Here is a 19,767-nt window from a genome sequence, read left to right as displayed (position 1 = left end):
TGTATAGCTGATTACAATTTTATTAGCAATATAAATTCTTTTTCTTTCTCTTATACATTTTATTTAGCTATCTTTTCTCTGCTTTCTTTTATGTCATACAATCTTCCGTCTTTTATGTTCTAACTTCTAACTTGAGACTTCTTTCTTCTATATATTTTCAATTTTCCATCTTCTGTGCTCTATCTTCGATCTTCAATCTCTTCTGTCTTCTATATTTTATATTCTATATTCTATATTCTATCTTCTATCTTCTATCTTCTATCTTCTATCTTCTATCTTCTATCTTCTATCTTCTATCTTCTATCTTCTATCTTCTATCTTCTATCTTCTATGGTCTATTTTTTCTTTCTTCTCCCTCTTTTTCTCTATTTTCCATAGTACTTCTATCTTCTATCTATCTATATCAGTCGATTTTATCTTACCACATTGTCTCCATAATATTCAGCTCGTTACTTTCATTTTCCCATTGCTGCTGTCTCAATATATTCCTTTTCAAGACATTACTATTATTTCCCTGCTTGTAATGCTTCCTCACTTTTGATGTCTTTAACGGAATTCCATTAGAATTATTTACCCTTATTCTGCCTTGTGGCAGCAGAGGCAGCAGTCAGCATTTCAAACCGCATTTGAAATACAGACAATCAACTCGGATTACAAATGGAGCAATGGCTGCTCATTGCAATTTAGCAATCAGCCAGAATCAACATCAATAGTTGGGCTAACAATGGCGAAATGTGCGAATGTTGCAACAATCCTTTTGCCAGCCACTTGCCACATGCCACACTGATGTCTATTGTTGCCGACAACAACTGCTACTGCTGGTGCTGCAGCTGCTACGACTGCTACTGCTGCTGATGCTGCAGTAAAACGGAAATTAAATCATTTCCGCTGTCAACTTCTCAACGCGCTGCCAACAAGTGATGCAACAGCTGGCAACAGCTGAAATTAAATCACTGCACTGAAGATCTCTTCACTTCAAGAGTGCCAGCCAATACTCAATAGACTATTGATTGACTGACTGACTGACTGACTGACTGACTGAATGCAGAAGTGCCTCTACTTGTGACTTGTTCGCTTTTTATTTTGCTGCCTGTCAAATGCAAACAGATTCCAAGTTGCAAACCAAACTGAACCAGAACAAACCCAACCAAACCGAAACCAAAACCGAAACCGAAACCGAAACCGAACTCTGAGCAAACCAATTCTCATAAATTTTTTTATGCATCCTGTAAACAAAGGGTATCAAATGTAACTGGAAATATGCAGGGCTTTTTTTGAAAATAAAATAAGTGCGATAAACGAAGGAATCTTGGCAGAGTAGAAATTATTATAAATATTATATAAAGCTTGACTAAGACTTAACTCTTATTACATACTATTTTCAGTATAAATAAACAGCTAAAATCTGTTTGCTAAGTCAGTTTATTCGAACTTCCTATAATCTTTCTATATTAAATTTATAAACTAAACGTTTAATCAGCTTATGCAACTCAATCTTTGACTGAAACTATCTTTGATTTGTATTTTAGCTACAAAAGTCTAGGACTCATTTAATTTCTGCTTATTTCTCCTACTTGCACACACTGCAGGGTATCTCAATGTCTACTCCTTTATTATCTTTTCTTTTTATTTTATTGTTTTTGGGATGTATTTGGTCGTACGGTCCGAGCCATGTTGGTTTTATTTAACTGACATTTCAGTGCCTGCCTTTACGTGGGCTGCATTGTCTGTCAGTCGTGTGGCCGCCCACGCTGCGCCACTTCTCTACCCCGGGCCACATTTAGCTGGTTGTTGGGGGGACCTTTTTGGCCTTTGTTTGTTTATCAATTGGCGTCGGCGTCTGTGTTGCATTTGGGCTGCGGCTTAAGTGTTAATTGAATTGCTCCAAGCCAAAAGCCGCAAAATGTAAAGTGCAGCAGGAAAAGTTGTAAAAGAAATCTATATTTATATAGATGTGTGCAAAACGAAGTAGGAAAAGCTCTTCCGCATTCAATTTATCATAAACTTAAAAACGAAATACCAACAGGTCTTGAAAGTGTCGCAAAAGCAAGCAACAGTTCGAGCTCTTCAATCCTAAACTCTTTTCATAATAAGTACAAAACTTGTCTAAAATAAAGTAAACACATTTATTATGCAAGTGCAACAAAGTGCAAAGCCAAACAAAAACAAAAACAAAAAAAACAACAAGAATACAAACAAGATAAACAATAAACAATACCAAAGTCAACAAAATCTAACGAAATTTGACAAGTCTCCACTGGGCGGCCCTTTGGCCACATTAAAGCCAACAAAATTGAGTCCTCAAGAGCGGCAACAAAAACAACTAAGCAAAACAACAATAACAATTCGAGATACAATCTACGTTACGCGGCAGCTCTGCTCAAAGTTGAGAAAATTAAATTCATTAAAACGGAGGGTTTAACATTCGCATTGCTGGCGGGCCCCATGGGCCAAGCGGCAAGTATGTGTCGATTTCGTGGTTGTCGCTACAAAAACAAGAACAAGAACAGCAAACAACAACAGCAGCAGCAGCAACAACAACAACAACAACTAACGCCGACTCATAGTCCGCAACAACAACAGCTGGAGACAACAGGTGAGAAAAAAAACTCAGCTCAAGATGACTTGGCGTTAAATTGAAACTTGACTGCGCTACAATTCGCACTACATATTTTGTCACACACAACAACAATGAAGAGCCAAAAACTTGTCTCTGCCCCATCGATCCATTGCCCTCGCAGCACTAACCTAACATCTAGAATGCCGAAGAGAGAGAGAGAGAGGAAAAATGCTTTTCTTTTGCACATTTGCCAACTTTCAATTTGCATTTGGCTTCAACTACAAAAAGCAAACACTTAACATGTGTATATTTGTGTGTATATCACATATACCCTAGTATTTGTATATATTTTAAGTACCGGGTATATAAAGTTTTTAGTATCTTACAGATTTTTATAAGCTTAAGTTTAATATATGAGAAATGAGTAAAATGGAATTTGAAATGTTGACTTTACTCCTAAAACATCTTTCAGTTGATTATATATCTTGATTTGATAATTGTTTTTAGTAAGGCTTCAGAAAGTCAATATACTGGATACATAAGTAAAGCCTAAATTTGTATATGTAATTTGTCTGCTAAGTTATAAGGCTTCATGTTAGGGGTATTCAGGAAATATGCCTTTTCTGAAATTAGGCTAAAATCTTAAAGGTATTTTACTGCTTGTAGCTTAATACAACTTTTAACATATATTTTGCTAGCTCTAATACTAAATTAAACAAAAATTATATTATATTGATTGACATTAATATATTTATTATTAAATATATTTATTATTAAAATATTTCTGATATTTCGTGTTTTGATGGCTAAATTCTGCCAGTCTAAAGTATTTCTATTGCTAAATTATTTCTGTTGCAAAGCTCAACTTTGGTCCAATCCCAACTAGACCTGAATTGTTGGCCATATCATACATTGTATTGCTCACTCTCTCGACATATGTAACGCTTAGTCGAGCAACTCCTAGAGCTGCATTTTTATTTCGCTGCTGCTAAAAGTTAAATTCCATTGCTGTGCAAGGCCCTTGGCTTGGGGATTGGGGATTGAGGATTGGGGATTGGGGAGCCTGGTATGGATGTGTCTTACATAAAGCTGACGCATCGTCAAACCGCAACAGAGAGTGCCAATGCGAGGGCGGGAGGAGGGAGTGTTGGTATTCGTGTTGCTGCTGAGGGGCGTGGCAACGCCCACTTAGCCATGACGCTGTCATTTGACTTTGAGTGAGCAAAGAGGTAGCAAAGTGAGAAGGCGAAGCGATGGGACTCAGTGTGTAGTGCCAAATGTGTTGCAGCAGCTTAAGCATGTTGCATGTTGCCAGTGCAAGGCAAATGCAGCTTAAAAGATTAAATGTGCCATGAGATGATGCTGCCAAAGGGAGAGTGGGGGCACGTGCATGTGGCATGTAAGTGCAGCACTTGCTCATGTCTCTTTACCCATCCCACCCAACTCTCCAGTGGATGCTCATAAATTTCTCAACACTAAGTAGCCGACTTTAAGCTTCTATATATTCGAGAAAAGGAAACCAAATACAAAATACCAACAAGAATTTTGCAGATTACCAACAGTTCCACACAGAACCTCGTCAAGCAAATACAACTGAAAATGTAATATTTATGGGAGATGAAGAACTCGGCGTGTGCTCAAATGAAATCAAATTTTATGAAATTGCATTCATGGAATTTCCTGTTCAAAGGAAATCGAAAAAAAAAAAACAAAATAATAATCCATGCATATATTTTCGAATTTAATGGTCAAATAAAATAAGCGATTTATTTAAGAAAACAAAAATGGTTGACATACGCATGTAAATAAAATATTTAATTAAAATATATGTATAGAGATGATATGAAAGTGCAAAATTTGTCAACATTTGCTACATGAGTATGTGAAGTCAGTAAAATCAATATGGATTGTCCTTGGCTTGCTTTGTGTACACGAATCCATTGGCCCTTATTTCATTAAAAATAATATAAATATGATATAAATGGCATCACTTGTGTTATTTACATTGTTGCAATGAAAAACTTTAATTATTTTAATTAATTATTTAACAGCTGTTATCTTATGACTTGAAATAACGTGAACACAAATCACAATTAGATTAACAGAATCTATGATAAATGGCTTGCACTGCTGTTATGTTAGTGATGACAGAGCATGATTTGCAAATTCGATCGATTAACGCTATTAAGTTACAGAGACATGTTAATTCCCATACACTATCTGTTAAGTGGTTATAATTGTTGTACGCTTAACGGTTATAGTGTTATGTTAAGTCTTGCAGGCTGTCTGTTAATGCTTGCAAGCTCTCTGTTAAGGCTTACAGACTCTATGTTAAAACTTACAGACTCTCTGTTAAGGATTACATACTGTCTGTTAAAGCTTAGGCTTTCATAATAATACAAATAATATAGAAATATCAAAGATTGCTTATAACACTTTGCTTTTGATTTCATTTAATTTATTATTTTTATAAGAATATATATCATATTTTTTTATTTAATTTTTTTTGTATATATTTAATTATTTTCTTAAAATTTCTATGATTTCTAAGAACAAACAAATTGATTCTGAACAACACATTTTTTATTCAAATTTTGAATAGTTCGAGTTCATTCAAGTGCCACAGCTGTCGTTGCATGCCCCCAATTTTCGGTGCAGCTGAACAGAGTCCATTGAATGCAAACTCATAAATCTAGCTGGAATGTTTGCACAAGCAAACGCCAACAATTTGTAAATGCTGCTCAGTTTGTCAGCTTATCCGAGAGTCAAATTATCAGTTGACAGGAGCAACTCGTTTTATTTGGGTTTGTGTGTTTGTGTGTGCTGGGGGTTTCGATGTTTGACTTATTTTGTTGCTATGCTGTGCGCCAAAAAGTAGATCATAAATCAAATTTATACACACACACAAAGACAGGCAGACAGACAGACAGGCAGACAGACGACCAGCACACACAAAGCAGCTGTTGAGAAGTCACTATTTCCAGTTGAATAGCAAACTGTAGCGCTGATATCCTTAGACATCCATCACAAGGATACAAGTATTTATTTCTATTTTTAGCACTTAATCAGGCGTCCAATGGCACCCACCGGGTCGGAGAATGGCGGCGTTCTATTGTATGTCAATATTTCACAGAAAATTGCCAATATTTCCGGTTAATGTGAGAGCTTGGCCCAGTTTTTGGCCAGCAACAATTTGAAGCCCACTTGAGCTGTGTCGCGAGACTTTGCAGTCAGTGCTTTACTTTTCAACACATATTTATGGAGGCATTACGTATACGCAGCCTGTGGCGGACGCTTTTAATGCCGCTTAATTGTCGCAGCCCCAAAATTGATGAGCTGGAAAAGCAATTTAACTGAATTTATGTGCAAAAAAGAATATTTTCTTCAAACTTTTTTATGCTTCGCGCTAAATTATAAATTTAAGCAGAGCACACAAAAAGCAACAGCTATTTGCATAGAGTCTATGGGCCAATGGGGTTGCCAGCTGCAAAGAGTGCTAGAGGGAGAGGGCGAGCTGTGGTTCTTTCTTCCCTTTCCCTCACGGGTCGTGTGCGGCGCGTGACTTTGCAGCGGGTTTAAAGGATATGTTGGCCATTTGCAATGCAAATGTCGTGCAATCGAATTGGGAGGAGCGCCAGTTCGCGCGCGCACTTATAAAAACTGTCAGCGCTGTCGACAGTCGAAAGCTTAAATAAAAACTCAATACAATTTAAAATGTAATTTTTTATTTTGAAGCTTTAAATGAATATTTAATTCATTGTCCTCAACTCTTGCCCTTTGTATCTTGCAGGCCTGCATTTGCGCAGCATTGAGGAGCCAGCGTCGACGCCGCTGCAGCTAGCGGCACGTATGCCCGCGGAGCAGGGGGGCACAGGGTACGGTATGAGTGAGCATAGCCTGCTCATTGCCACACACCGCACCGGTGTCCCCCTGCCGCTATCACAGCACCAGCCACAACCCGCCCACTATCAATACAACAACAGCAACAATTGCAGCAGCAACATCAACGGCAACAGCAGCAACGGCGGCAGCAGCAGCAGCGGCGGCGCCAGCTACGTAGCTAACACAGCAGCTACTTATCAGCAACAGCAGCAGCAGCAGCAGCAGCAGCATCAGCAGCCGTTGTACCATCATCAGCAACAGCAACAACTATATCAGGGCTATTCACATCCCTATCATCAGACATCATCGCCACAGCATAGCCGGCCCTATGACCCGGAGCATGCGCGTATGGAGGCGTGGCTGGATGAGAATCAGGAGTTTGTACAGGATTATTTCATAAGGTAAGGAAATAAGACTACAATATTTGAGCTAAAACAGGTCAAATTATTATGTTATCGATAACTGATAAATATTTTATATTGTAAAGCAAATCTTAATTGAAAGACAGAAGATAAGGGTTATTTGGCTAACGATAAGTTATGTTTGCATTCGAAAAATGTTTATTATCAAGAGCTAATGCATTAAAACTAACAGATAAATTAAATTGTAAATCGATTAATAATATTTCTTGATTGATTTGCATGGAAAAACACGTAATAGATCGAATATGTAACTGATTAACAATAATTATATATCGATATACTCTTCAAACGAATCTATGAATCGAAATTTGAATCGATAAACTATATAAGCATGTCAATATACAATCGATATGCAATCGATAATATAATATAAATCGATATCGATAATATAAATCGATAAAAATCGATAACTCGAAATTTCAATCGATAAAAACTAATGAATGCATAGAAATTGTAGTCGATGAACTATCGATAAATAAGCAGTGCATTGCTTTACTGAAATCGTATTAAAGGATAGACATAATCAAAGCTTTTACCCTTTACATATGGTCTAATGGACTTTATATAATTCAACGTAAAACACAACATTATTATGGCCAATGTTATATAAAAATCTGAAGTTATGATATGTTTGGCTTAAGGCTGCCTACAAAGGATTGTTTAAATTGCATTGTCATGTGCCTGTGCCTTTGCCCGTGCCTGTGCCTGTTTCTGCATGCTGATGCCAATGCCATACTTTGTGCCATATTTATGGGCAGTCAAGCGGCTGGCCGGCCGTTTCCGCCGTAAACCGGAAATTGGCTTTCACACACACATATAATATTCTAGATAAATGGATGTGTGTGAGTGTGTGTGGCACTTTCTGTTTGTTGGCCTTTGGCTATGACACATAATAAAAATCACTAACAACTAAAAACATAAATTCGGCTTTATTTTCATGGCCAAGAGACGACGAGGCCGATGTCGGTCGTCGCTTCACACAGTTCACAGCCTTTGGGCCTGTGGCCGGCATTAAACGAGGCAGAAAAAGGCTTCACTTTGTGTACTTTGCATAAGAATATGTCAGTCACATGGACATTTAGTTACACGCTCGGTCCAGTCTCTGTAGTCAGAGCTTTCCGCAGCTGGACAAATTTACAATAGGATTAGTATGAAAATGATTCTAACTTAATTTTATTTCTTAAAATGCTTCGTTTTATATATAATAAACTGCTAAATTCTATGCAGAATCCTGTTAACAGCTGATGTCTATTTCAAGCAAAATTTCTTTTAGATTTTTTGGTAAAAATCATTTCTATCCTGTCCCACTGTGCAGCTCAGTAATTCTGTTGTTTCTCCTATAAAGAGTTGTGTGCTGTGATTTCTAGAATTTTTATGCCGCTCGCGCGTGTTCCTTGGCCGCATGTGTCCTTGCGACTCGTCGAGGAGCTGCCTGCAGCATGACGCAAAAATATTTCGCGTGCTGAATATTTATGAGCTAGCATTTTATTAGACAATTTCGCGCATGTGGTCACTGTCTTTAGTCCCGACGCGCTTAATTCTTAATGGGATTTTAATATATATGCACTTTAACAGCAAAGCTCACAGTCTCTATCTCGCTCTGTCTCTCGCAGAAAGGCGACACGTCAAACTGTGGACGCATGGCTGGTCTCGCATGCAACCAGTGCGGGCAACGATGTCATCAGCAGCAGCTCACCCACGCATCCCAATGGCCAGGCGAGCAGCTCGCGTGCCGGCTCCGGCGCCACAACGCCCGTGCGGTAAGTGCCACAACAGCAGTGGCAGTTGCAAGAAATAGCCCAACTTAAACAAATTCATTCATTTCCATTTACAGCAAAATTTCAGCGCATGAATTTGAGCGCGGCGGCTTACTCAAGCCCATTGTTAATACCATCGATGGGACGCTCACATTTCTGAGCATTGGGCCGCAGCTGGACAATACGAGCGGCAGCTGCAGCAATTTGCAGAATGTTGGCGGCGTGGTGGCCGGACAGTATCAGTATCAGCCGCAGCATCATCATCACATCCATCATCACAACAATCACAATCATCAGCATTATCAGCACAGTCATTATCAGGCCGGTGGCGCCGTTGGCTGCGCCAGCAGCAGCAGCGGCGGCGGTGGCGTTGGCGGCGCTAGTGCCGGTGGGGGCAGCAGCAATTGCAATGCCACAACGGCAATTAGTGCAACAAGTCCCGGCAGCAATCAGCACTCGTATCCCTATCATCTGTGCCACCAACGGCCGCAGCGGTTATCACGGAACGAGCTAAAGCAGCTGGACGAGAAGGAGTTGATTTTCGAGCTGGTGCGTATTGAATGAATCGATACATTAATAATATATATATACATAAATTATATCTATATATATATATATATATATATATATTTATTACCATTAACGTTGCAATAAAATTGTGTAAATTTCTTAATTAACATGCGTCATACGCCCCGTTGTAATATGGAATTTCTTTATGACCCGCACACACAGCGAACCTCAAATGCATTTTTCAGACGAATTTTCAGCTCGTTAAGATGGCTGTGCGTCATTTAGCTATAAGTAGTTTGATACCCTGTACTAATGAAATTATGCAACCCTTTGCGACACTTAATACTTCCTGCAACTTGTTTCTAACTAACTGCTGACTAAGGCTCTTTGAGCTGATTCCACTTTTTATGTGGTAGACACTTTTTTGATTCATTTGGGTATTTCCAGTACAAAGCTCACCAAGAACTAATATGGTGATATTACTGCGGTTTCTAAAGAAATATTCATTAATACCCTATATTAAAAACAGTAGAGGGAACTTCCCAAATAATCAGCAAGATATTCCATATCACCTTAGATAAAGTTAAATGAATATTATAAGCAGAGCATAGCTATCTTTTCTTTTACTATCTGTATGGCAGTTGCCTTCCTTTCACTCTCTGCCTGCTCCATCTGCCTGTCTACTTTCTTTGCTTAGTCAGATATTTTTTCAGCCAGAGCTATAATTGGCTATATTAATATTATATTTGAGTTATAATTAGTTATATTTGCACTCACACACGGGGTAACTGCTAGTCAATCAGTTTATATATAACCCTTTCCCCAACTAGCTCCAATTGATTTTGCACACATGCAGCGTATTTGCTGCCACTGGCGCTGACGTTGTTATCAGCAAACAGTTAAGAGGCCCGGCCCGGCCTACACACAAACATCGCAGTGCTAAATTGTCGCAAACGTCACGCTCTCAATAGTCCGTACAGTCAGTCAGTCCGTCAGTCAGTCAATCAAACCGTACATTGTATTTGGCTGATTGGCTTGTTTGCTTAACCAGAAACAACATTAAGTGCATTTGCTATTGCCTGGCTTATTGGTTACGTTAACTTTTAATGACGCACTTAGCTCATAATTCTGTGAAATATTTTATAATTTTATTATTTGATGCAATGTTTCTATTCGCAGGTAAAGGACATCTGCAATGAGCTTGAGGTGCGCACCTTGTGTCACAAGATCCTGCAAAATGTATCCATATTGCTAAATGCGGATCGCGGTTCATTGTTTCTGGTGCAGGGTCGCTGCAACGGCGCCGATGGACTCAAAAAGTAAGTAAAGTCGAGTAGAGAATGACTGAGAGATGCCTCAGCTATCATGTCTTAAATAACAAAAAGTTCAGCTTATAAAGTTTGTATAGTATCGTTTGCTTTATATAACTTCACTTTATAGCTCACTTTCAGTAAGCCAAATCAAAATTAAATTTCGATAAAATTCTTTAATGTCTTTTCAAGTCGAACATATTGTGCACATTCATTCCTAACACTTTGTAGTTCTAGTATCTCAAAATTAAGTGCTTAATCTAATTCCAAACGTATTTGAGTTCAACTAGTTTGCTTGCTTGTAATTCTCAAATAGTTTAGGCAATTGCTTGCTTAATAGAATTGGACTTTGAAACTAGTTGCTTAGCCAAAGCCAAGTAGCTATTAACTAACCTTTAAATATGCCAAACTAACTTTGTAAAATGAGGAGCTATAAAAAACTAGTTTTACTGGCAGTTAGACGACAGTTTAGACCAACATTGCAACTAAGGGCTACACGAAATTTAACACTAATAGCTGTGCAAATTGAATTTGGTAATCAGGCAAGTGCTTTGGCCCGTGAAGCTGCCGCTGCAACTGCTATTGCTACTGCTATTGCTGTCAGCTACTGTCAAAGCGGCGATGACTTCATTGGCCCAGAGCCATTTCGTTGCCAAGTTTTTGCGCAGCAGCAGCAGCTTCAACTTTGTCTGTGCAACATTTTTGATGGCATTTATTTTTGGCATTTTATGATTTCTCTACTGCAGTTGCTGGCTTCATAACTGTACTACACACACACGCACAGAGATAGAGAGTTGCTCACTCATAGTCCACTGGGGGGCCATTTTGTGCTGTGTAGCGTGTGGCGCCATTTTGTAGTCAGAACTAATTGCAAAATTTTTGGTAAATTCACTTGAGGGGCCAAAACCATTTATATGTATGCATATAGGTATAAAAGTATAAGTGTATATGTATATATATATATATATATTATTATAATGGCCAACTATTTAAACTAAAGTGCTTTAAACTTTTGCAGATGCCTCGTATCGAAGCTATTCGATGTCTGCCCACGCAGCACCGTCGAGGAAATGGAACAGCAGGAGGAAGTGCGCGTTGCATGGGGCACAGGCATCGCTGGTCACGTGGCAGAGAGCGGCGAGCCGGTCAACATTCCAGACGCTTACCAGGTCAGTTCGCAAGCTAAGCCAAATGGAAAGTTTTCAGCCCCCTCCCCCAGTTGTCAGCTAGCAACGATTTGACAAATTTGAATGCCATCTCTGCTTTGGCCATTAATCAAGCTAACAGAACTTGAAACACTGGCGAATTCGAGACTTGCACGATTTATGGTCCAGGCAGTCGTAGCATTCACATGCCACATGAGATAAAGTAGTTCAACTGATGAAATTTGCTGCTGCAAATACCCTGTAAATATATATGATTTGCCTTAAGCAGAGAGAAACTTGATTTGTCTTGGTGTTGAGTATCCTAAAAATCTCTTTATGCCATAAATTGTTTATTAAACTATAAGTAAGCATATACACACATCTTCTTTAAGAAAGTTTAAAACGTGCAGAGAGAAACTTGAAATAATTTAAATATATTCCTCTGCTTAGCTTACATATTTCTACCTAAAGGAGAGAGAAACTTGAGCAGCTGCATTCAAACTTTCATATCAAGTTGCAAAGCCTTGCCAGAAACTCTTTGCTCTTCGGAGAAAAGCTTGAAATAGGGTATAATGTACTTCCGTTAGCAGAGTACCTTGCCAGCACAGCACATCCGCTTACCCACGTTCTGACTTGAAAATCTTCAATATTGCGCACTGAACTCGTCCACAAAAAAGGAATGCAAAAAAAAATATATATATATATATATATAGAGCACTGACAATGTGCATTTTTCTCGGCTGCTCGGCCAATTGGGCTGTAATTAATCTTGTGGCCAACTAGACCAGTGGAAGGCAACATTTTTTGTTTGAGTCCAAGGCTGTGGGTGTTAGGCAATGTTATTATTGTATTATATCATAGCTGATAGAGGCAAGCGCCAGGCGCTTTAAAAGGCTTTAAGCCGCGGGCCAAACAATAATATGCCATGCCCCGGCCACCTCCACTCTCCCCTCGCATTTAGCTGGCTCGTGTCGTTTATCTGTACTGTTAAAGTCAACTTAAGGCATGGCCAACAATCGTCTACAATAAACAGTTGGCAATAAATATGACGCATGTGCTGAGCTCCCCTCTGGACGGGTCGAGGGTTGGGAGTGTTAGCTCTTTTATCAAAACATTTTAGCACAATTAAGTGAATTTTCGACAGACAGTTAGACGGACCGAAGCTGATAACTCTACGCAATTCGGCATGAATAAAAGAGCACAGATGTTAGCGGCGGCAGAGAGAAGTTAGCACGAGTTATTTGGACTTTGGCTGACACCATTTGTACGAGCACGAATAAAAGGCGACAAAAATGCCAGTCAGCGATAATAACATGGCCAGAAACATGATGACCTAGACAAATACCAGAATCAACAGCTTCAAATGGAAGCAGCAAGAGAGCCATCTATCGATATGTGTACTCTACGTATGGCTAGCTATACCTATACCTCCAGTAGTAAGCGACAGACAACAGAAAGTCTCTTATGACAGTCTAGACGCGCGTATAAATAAAGACTTTTGTCCAAATGGAGCTATATTTAGAAATGGGTCTTCTATTAATACGATTGCTTTTCACGAGTCTTAACAAAGACTCCGCACTTTCCAGCCCCAATCTACTGTTCAGGCAGCTCGTTCTTCTCAAAATCTTTTCATTACTTTGTTAAAATACAACGGATTTTTTTCTTATGATTTGATTTATATATATATACCTTAACCATATCTGTGACCTTGCCTTTCCACTTGGCCTTCATCTGCAATCTCACCTGTACGTATGTCCTTGCAGGATGAACGCTTCAATTGTGAAATTGATTCACAGACCGGCTATCGCACCAAGGCTCTGCTCTGCATGCCCATCAAGGACTCTGGCGGTGATGTGATTGGCGTTGCGCAGGTGATTAACAAAATGAATGGCGAATGCTTCTCGGAAATCGATGAGAAGGTGAGTGCAAGCGAGTCCTTTGTTTCAACTGCTGTCACAGTAGCTGCCTGACATATGCAAATTGCATTTATTATTTAACAAAGTGAAAAATTGTTGAACAAAAAGCTTTTTGCAAAATGCCAGCACATGTCAGGGATTATCCCAGATCTCGACTAAAAGGCAGGTTGGCCTTACAGCCGGCAGCAACAACATGCTAATAAATGTGTGTGCATCATAATCCTTATATATATATTTTTTTTTTCCTTCTCTTGCTGCTTTAGGTCTTTGCCTCGTATCTGCAGTTCTGTGGCATTGGCTTGCGCAATGCGCAACTTTTTGAGAAATCTCAGCTGGAAATTAAGCGAAATCAGGTGCTGCTGGATCTGGCACGCATGATCTTCGAGGAGCAGAGCACCATAGAGCACATGGTCTTCCGCATACTCACCCACATGCAGAGTCTCATCCAGTGCCAGCGTGTCCAGATCCTGCTCGTTCACGAGGCAGACAAGGGCAGTTTCTCGCGTGTCTTTGACTTCGAGGCGAACGATCTGAGCGACGACGAGGCCAATTCACGTACCAGCCCCTACGAATCCCGTTTCCCGATCAACATTGGCATTACTGGCCATGTGGCCACCACCGGCGAGACAGTGAATGTGCCCAATGCCTACGAGGACGATCGCTTCGATGCCAGCGTCGATGAGAACTCCAGCTTCAAGCATCGCTCCATACTCTGCATGGCCATCAAGAACTCGCTGGGTCAGATCATAGGCGTTATACAGCTGATCAATAAGTTTAATGAGCTGGTAAGTCTTTTGGCAATTTATGAACCAGTTCATTTAGAATTCTAGAATGAACAGTTTACAGTAAGCCATTTCATTGTGAACCAGTTCTTTTGGATGAGGTTCACAGTAAACTAGTTTAAGTAGGAACAGCTTAAAGTCATATGTTAAACCTTTATTCTTAACCAGTTTTTTGCGAACCAGTTCATTTCGAAGCATTTCATTGCGATTCCGTTAGCTGTGAACCGTTTCAATGAGAACCAGTTCCACATGAAACATTTTATTTGATATTTTTTTATTGTAGGCTAGTTCATTGTAGGCCAGTTCATTAGTTTACAGTTAATATTAATCTAGTGCTTTGTGAACAAGTTCATTGTAATTTGCTTTACTACGAACCTTATTCATTACGAACCAGTTCCCTCTGAAACTGTTTATTTGTAAACAATACGAAATGAACTGAGCCAGTTCAATGCACTTCTGGTCCACGTCAAATTCGTATCAAGTTTTATTATCTCCATTATATGATCATTGTTTATTATTGTTTCTTATTTTTAGGACTTCACCAAGAACGATGAGAATTTTGTGGAAGCATTTGCCATATTCTGCGGCATGGGCATCCACAATACGCACATGTACGAGAAGGCGATTGTGGCTATGGCCAAGCAGAGCGTCACCCTGGAGGTGCTCAGCTACCATGCATCAGCGACCATGGATGAGGCCCATCGATTGCGCGTAAGTTCAACAGCAATGCTGACAGTTCAAATGTTACCCCTGGGTGTCGTATACTCAATGCTTGTGGGGAGGCGTGTCTAGCGGGGGCCAGCTACTGCATTTAAATGCTTAATTTTATTTGCGTGCACACTTAATTTGTATTGGATGCGGCATGCGGGTATGGAAGATGTAGCTACAGGCGAAGCTCTAGGACTTGGCGCATCCGTTGGGTACATTTTTATGCCACTCCATAAATTGTTTGCTGCTCGGCCTTCTGCTTTTGCTTCCATGTTTTTATTATTTTTGCGTGACAGTGGCAGCAGCAGTAGCAGCGACAGTAGCAACAACCTGTCTCCGCAGTCACTCACTCAACTGCCCCCACTCTTTCCTCCTCCCTCTCTCCTTTTCTCGGTCTTTCTCACTCAACGTGTTGACAGTTGTAATTAGTTTGTTCGCACAAGTATGACAAAAAGAAACTTTCGCACACTGGCTAAGAGCATTTGTTATACTAGTCCCTTCTTTAACACTCGCCACTCACAGAGCTCCCCCTAGACCCCAGGTCCAATCCTAACCCCATGGACTTGGGATGTTTCAAGTTTGCGCATCTGTCTCTCTGTTTATCTGTGTGTTGTGTGTCTCTTGTTAGTTGCCTGTTGCCTCTGTAGCTCCCTACGTTTGCTGTAATTATGCTGGCTAAAATTATGACCGCCTGTCGCCTTGTCAACCGTCGACGCAGACGACGCTGATGCTGGGTTATTAATTTTAATTAAAATTATGCCATTCTTTGAGCTGCTTTTACTCAGAGCTCTGGCGATTATACCATAAAGCAAGGAGCACACACAAAAAATACATAAAAAGAAACTCTTTTCCGCTGCTCCTTGCCATTTCCGGTGTGAGAGTTGGTGTCTGCGTGGGAGTGTGGGCGTGTAGAAGTATATCATGAGCTCGTACTGTGGCTACTGCGGACATCAATTAACATTTCCTGACAGCTGCTGGGTAGACGGTTTCGTGTGTTTTTCCGTTCGTATTTCAGCATCCGTTTGTATCAGGCATGAGCTATAAATAAAAGTGAAGGCTGCTAGGATTAAAATGTATAAAAAAGAGACGTATACAAATATATATTTAAATATGCAAATTGTATGAAGACAAATTATTAAGACAAAACTAAAATACAAAGAATGAAAAGGATAGACAGTCAAGGCTATATTTATGAGTTTGAGTTAGGTTTGAGTTAAGAAGAGATGTACAATGTGGGATTCTTGCTTTATTTACAGAGTTTATAAAGCATTTAAAAGAACTCAAAGAATTAAAGAACTTGTAAAGACTATTTTCTTTTTAGCTGAAGATTCAATAGAAATAAATTGAAATTCATTTGAATTTCACTTTAAGATTTGTTCTGAAGTGAGCTAAACTCCTCTGCTAAACACATTAATAATATTTATGGATAACTGTTTACCCTCAATCTAATCATTTATATTCTATATTTCGTATAGCGTCTGCGAGTGCCCTCCGCCGTACACTTTCGTCTGCACGACTTTAAATTCGATGATATACACTTCGAGGACGACGATACGCTGAAGGTAAGCCAATTCTAACTCACTGCAGCAGCAATAAACCTAATACACTTTCAATATTGTAGGCCTGCTTGCGCATGTTTTTGGATCTGGACTTTGTGGAGCGTTTTCATATCGATTACGAAGTGCTCTGCCGTTGGCTGCTGAGCGTCAAGAAGAACTATCGCAATGTGACCTATCACAATTGGCGACACGCCTTCAACGTGGCTCAGATGATGTTTGCCATTTTGACAGTAAGTTTCAGAGTCTATTCTATATATTGTATTTAACTTATCTTTATCTGTTTAACCCTAGACCACACAATGGTGGAAGATCTTTGGTGAAATTGAATGCCTGGCATTGATTATTGGCTGCTTGTGCCACGATCTTGATCATCGGGGGACTAATAACTCCTTTCAGATTAAGTAAGTCAGGATCAGCTAAGAAAAAGATAATTTAACTTACTATTCTCTAAACGCTTACAGAGCCTCCTCGCCGCTGGCGCAGCTTTACTCGACATCAACCATGGAGCATCATCACTTCGATCAGTGTTTAATGATCCTGAATAGTCCTGGAAATCAAATTCTAGCAAATCTGTCCTCGGATGATTATTGCCGTGTGATACGCGTGCTAGAGGATGCAATTTTATCCACAGATCTAGCTGTCTACTTCAAGTATGTTAAGTGTAAGTCTTTTCTGTAACCATTTATTAAGTTTTGATCATTCTACAGAAAACGGGGTCCCTTCTTGGAGAGCGTTCAGGAGCCGGTGAGCTATTGGGTTGCCGAGGAACCGCGCGCCTTGCTGCGTGCCATGAGCATGACTGTCTGTGATTTGTCGGCCATTACAAAGCCGTGGGAGATTGAGAAACGTGTCGCTGATTTGGTTAGCTCCGAGTTCTTCGAGCAAGGCGACATGGAGAAGCAGGAGTTAAATATAACGCCCATTGTAAGTGGCTAAGCTAACCTATTGAATTGATTGATTTTAATGTAAACTCTCTTAAAATCTTCCAACAGGATATCATGAATCGTGAGAAAGAGGATGAACTGCCCATGATGCAGGTGAACTTTATTGACTCAATATGCCTGCCCATCTATGAGGTAAACTAGTATATTAGCAATAGCTGGACAGTTCTTATAGATATTTTTGTTATTCATTCCACTCTTTAGGCCTTTGCCACACTCTCAGAAAAGCTGGAGCCACTTGTTGAGGGCGTGCGTGATAATCGTGGCCATTGGATTCATTTGGCCGACGATGTGAAAACGAAAACTAGTCAGGATCAACAGCAGCAGCAGGAGCAAATTGTGATAGCGAATGGTGACAGCAAGCAGGCGTTAACTGATGATAAGATGGCTGATGCAGATGATAATGCGGAGACGGATGCAGCTGTGGCTGAAGCAAGCGTAAATGGGCTGAATGTGGCTAAAATCAGCGCAACTACTAACGACATTGCCATCGCTTCTCGTCCCAGCAGCAACCCGCCCAGTGATGTAGATGATGATATTGTTGATGAACATGATGACGACAATGATGATGATGATGTTGATGTTGATGATGATGCTGTCCAGACGAACAACGGCTATGCACGTAGCAGCAGCAGCGTTTGTCTATCCTCCAGCGGCTCCTCCACAGTCTCGAGTCGCCTCTCTACGCCGCCGCCCACTGGCGAAGATGACAGTACGCCTGTTTCGCCATCAAAGACGTTGCAGGCTCAGCTGGTAGCCGCCAATTTGAATGCACTCAGCCAGGGCAAGACGGCCACAGCTGCTGCCAAGCAGCGGTGCAAGAGCTGCGACCAGACGCACGTCTGTCTGCGCAAGACGAGCTCACTAAAAGGAGCCCTGGAGTTGAATGGCGTTGGTCAGAGCAGTAACAGAGACCTGGCGCTCTGCAAAAGCACGCCGGCCATAAGTCATCAACACAATCATCAAACACATCATCAGCATCATTCACACCATCATCACCATCATCATAACCACCATCACCATCATCACAGTCATCAACCGAATCAGCAACAGCTAATCATTGGCGGCGGAATCGGCAGCGCCAGCATTGGCGGCACCGGCCTCATTTGCCTCGGCACGGACAGTGATAAAATACCAAAAATTGTGGGCAAACTTGGACATCTTGATGGACATCCATATAGCAATGGCCACAGTCTCGCATACAATAACTACAACCAACAGCAGCAGTTGCTGATGCGTCGTCATTCGGAGACTAATAACCAGGCGCAAACCGCTTTGGCAGCGGATAAATAAAAAGCCAACAACTTTTGACTGTCATTTGAAAAATGTTTATTGTACATAGGCCACACTTCTCATGTCCATTTTTTGTATATAGCAAACTTTTAATCGTAACACATTTGATCAACAGTATATAAACATAATAATAATAATAAAACTAATAATACAAGTAATAGAAAAAAGAACACATACCATATGCATAGGCAAATATTGTGGCACAGCATAAAACTAAATTAGCATGATTCCTATAAACTATATAAACAGCTATACAGAAAATACACTAATATATATATATATATATATATATATGCTTATGTATAATTGACACCTTATGCTGTGTGTTAAACTTCAATTTGAGTTTAGTTGAAAAATATGCTAATCTATATATATATATATCTACGTACATATATCTGTAGAGAAAGGTATATAACTTATAAAGCAAAGAAGTCAAATTCTCTAGACACTTAAGAACAAAATATACCAAAAAAATACAAAAAAACAACAAGAAAATATCGTAGGAGAAGCGAAGGTATATATAGTTAATGGTTGCTTGCAAGAGAGCAGCAAAAACACATGAAAAAGTATTGTATTTTGCATGCCTATTCGTCATATGCACTGCGGCAGTTAGTTGAATTATCTGTGGTTAGCACAAGTAGCACAACAGCTTAAACATGTTTGTTTAATAATAATAATAAAAATTAATAATGGATACAACAAAAACTACAACATAAATCTAAATAAAAATACTAAGCGCTATGTATTTTTGTTTCTCTGTGCGCTCTATTCGAATTTAAATATTTGTAATTAAACTATTATAAACATATGCGATAATAATATATATAATATACAAATACACTTATATATCCATATGTATGTATCTATGTCAGATATGGCAAAAGTTAAATAACTTTAAAGTTTTGTTCATTTCCAGTTTTGAAAAAGCGTTAAGCAAAGAGCACGTCTAACGGTCTGTGTCTAACGTACATTTAAATAAATA

General features: G+C 39.7%; 1 protein-coding gene across 4 annotated transcripts in view; it reads left to right on the top strand.

Moving 5' to 3' along the window:
- LOC111595396 (dual 3',5'-cyclic-AMP and -GMP phosphodiesterase 11) overlaps positions 1–18,978 on the top strand; it is a 55,147-nt gene extending 36,169 nt beyond the window's left edge. The window contains exons 1-17 of one of the 4 annotated variants that reach the window (XM_023309100.2): positions 2,363–2,596; positions 6,351–6,843; positions 8,478–8,624; positions 8,699–9,170; positions 10,311–10,450; positions 11,460–11,610; positions 13,350–13,505; positions 13,766–14,287; positions 14,819–14,995; positions 16,468–16,554; positions 16,614–16,781; positions 16,843–16,952; positions 17,013–17,201; positions 17,259–17,475; positions 17,544–17,627; positions 17,697–17,930; positions 18,002–18,059. In XM_023309100.2, coding sequence (XP_023164868.2) covers positions 2,446–2,596; positions 6,351–6,843; positions 8,478–8,624; positions 8,699–9,170; positions 10,311–10,450; positions 11,460–11,610; positions 13,350–13,505; positions 13,766–14,287; positions 14,819–14,995; positions 16,468–16,554; positions 16,614–16,781; positions 16,843–16,952; positions 17,013–17,201; positions 17,259–17,475; positions 17,544–17,627; positions 17,697–17,930; positions 18,002–18,016 — 3,513 coding nt within the window. In that variant the 5' untranslated portion in view covers positions 2,363–2,445 and the 3' untranslated portion in view covers positions 18,017–18,059. Of the gene's footprint in view, positions 1–2,248; positions 2,597–6,350; positions 6,844–8,477; positions 8,625–8,698; positions 9,171–10,310; positions 10,451–11,232; positions 11,370–11,459; positions 11,611–13,349; positions 13,506–13,765; positions 14,288–14,818; positions 14,996–16,467; positions 16,555–16,613; positions 16,782–16,842; positions 16,953–17,012; positions 17,202–17,258; positions 17,476–17,543; positions 17,628–17,696 lie in introns of those variants that run through there. The other 3 variants (XM_023309098.2, XM_023309097.2, XM_023309101.2) reach the window with 3 other exon arrangements.
- The last annotated feature ends 789 nt before the right edge of the window (positions 18,979–19,767 follow it).

This window comes from Drosophila hydei, unplaced genomic scaffold (assembly GCF_003285905.1).
Source record: "Drosophila hydei strain 15085-1641.00,03,60 unplaced genomic scaffold, DhydRS2 tig00008114-arrow-pilon, whole genome shotgun sequence".
NCBI lineage: Eukaryota > Metazoa > Arthropoda > Insecta > Diptera > Drosophilidae > Drosophila > Drosophila hydei.
This window is presented reverse-complemented; position numbering and strand designations above follow the sequence as displayed.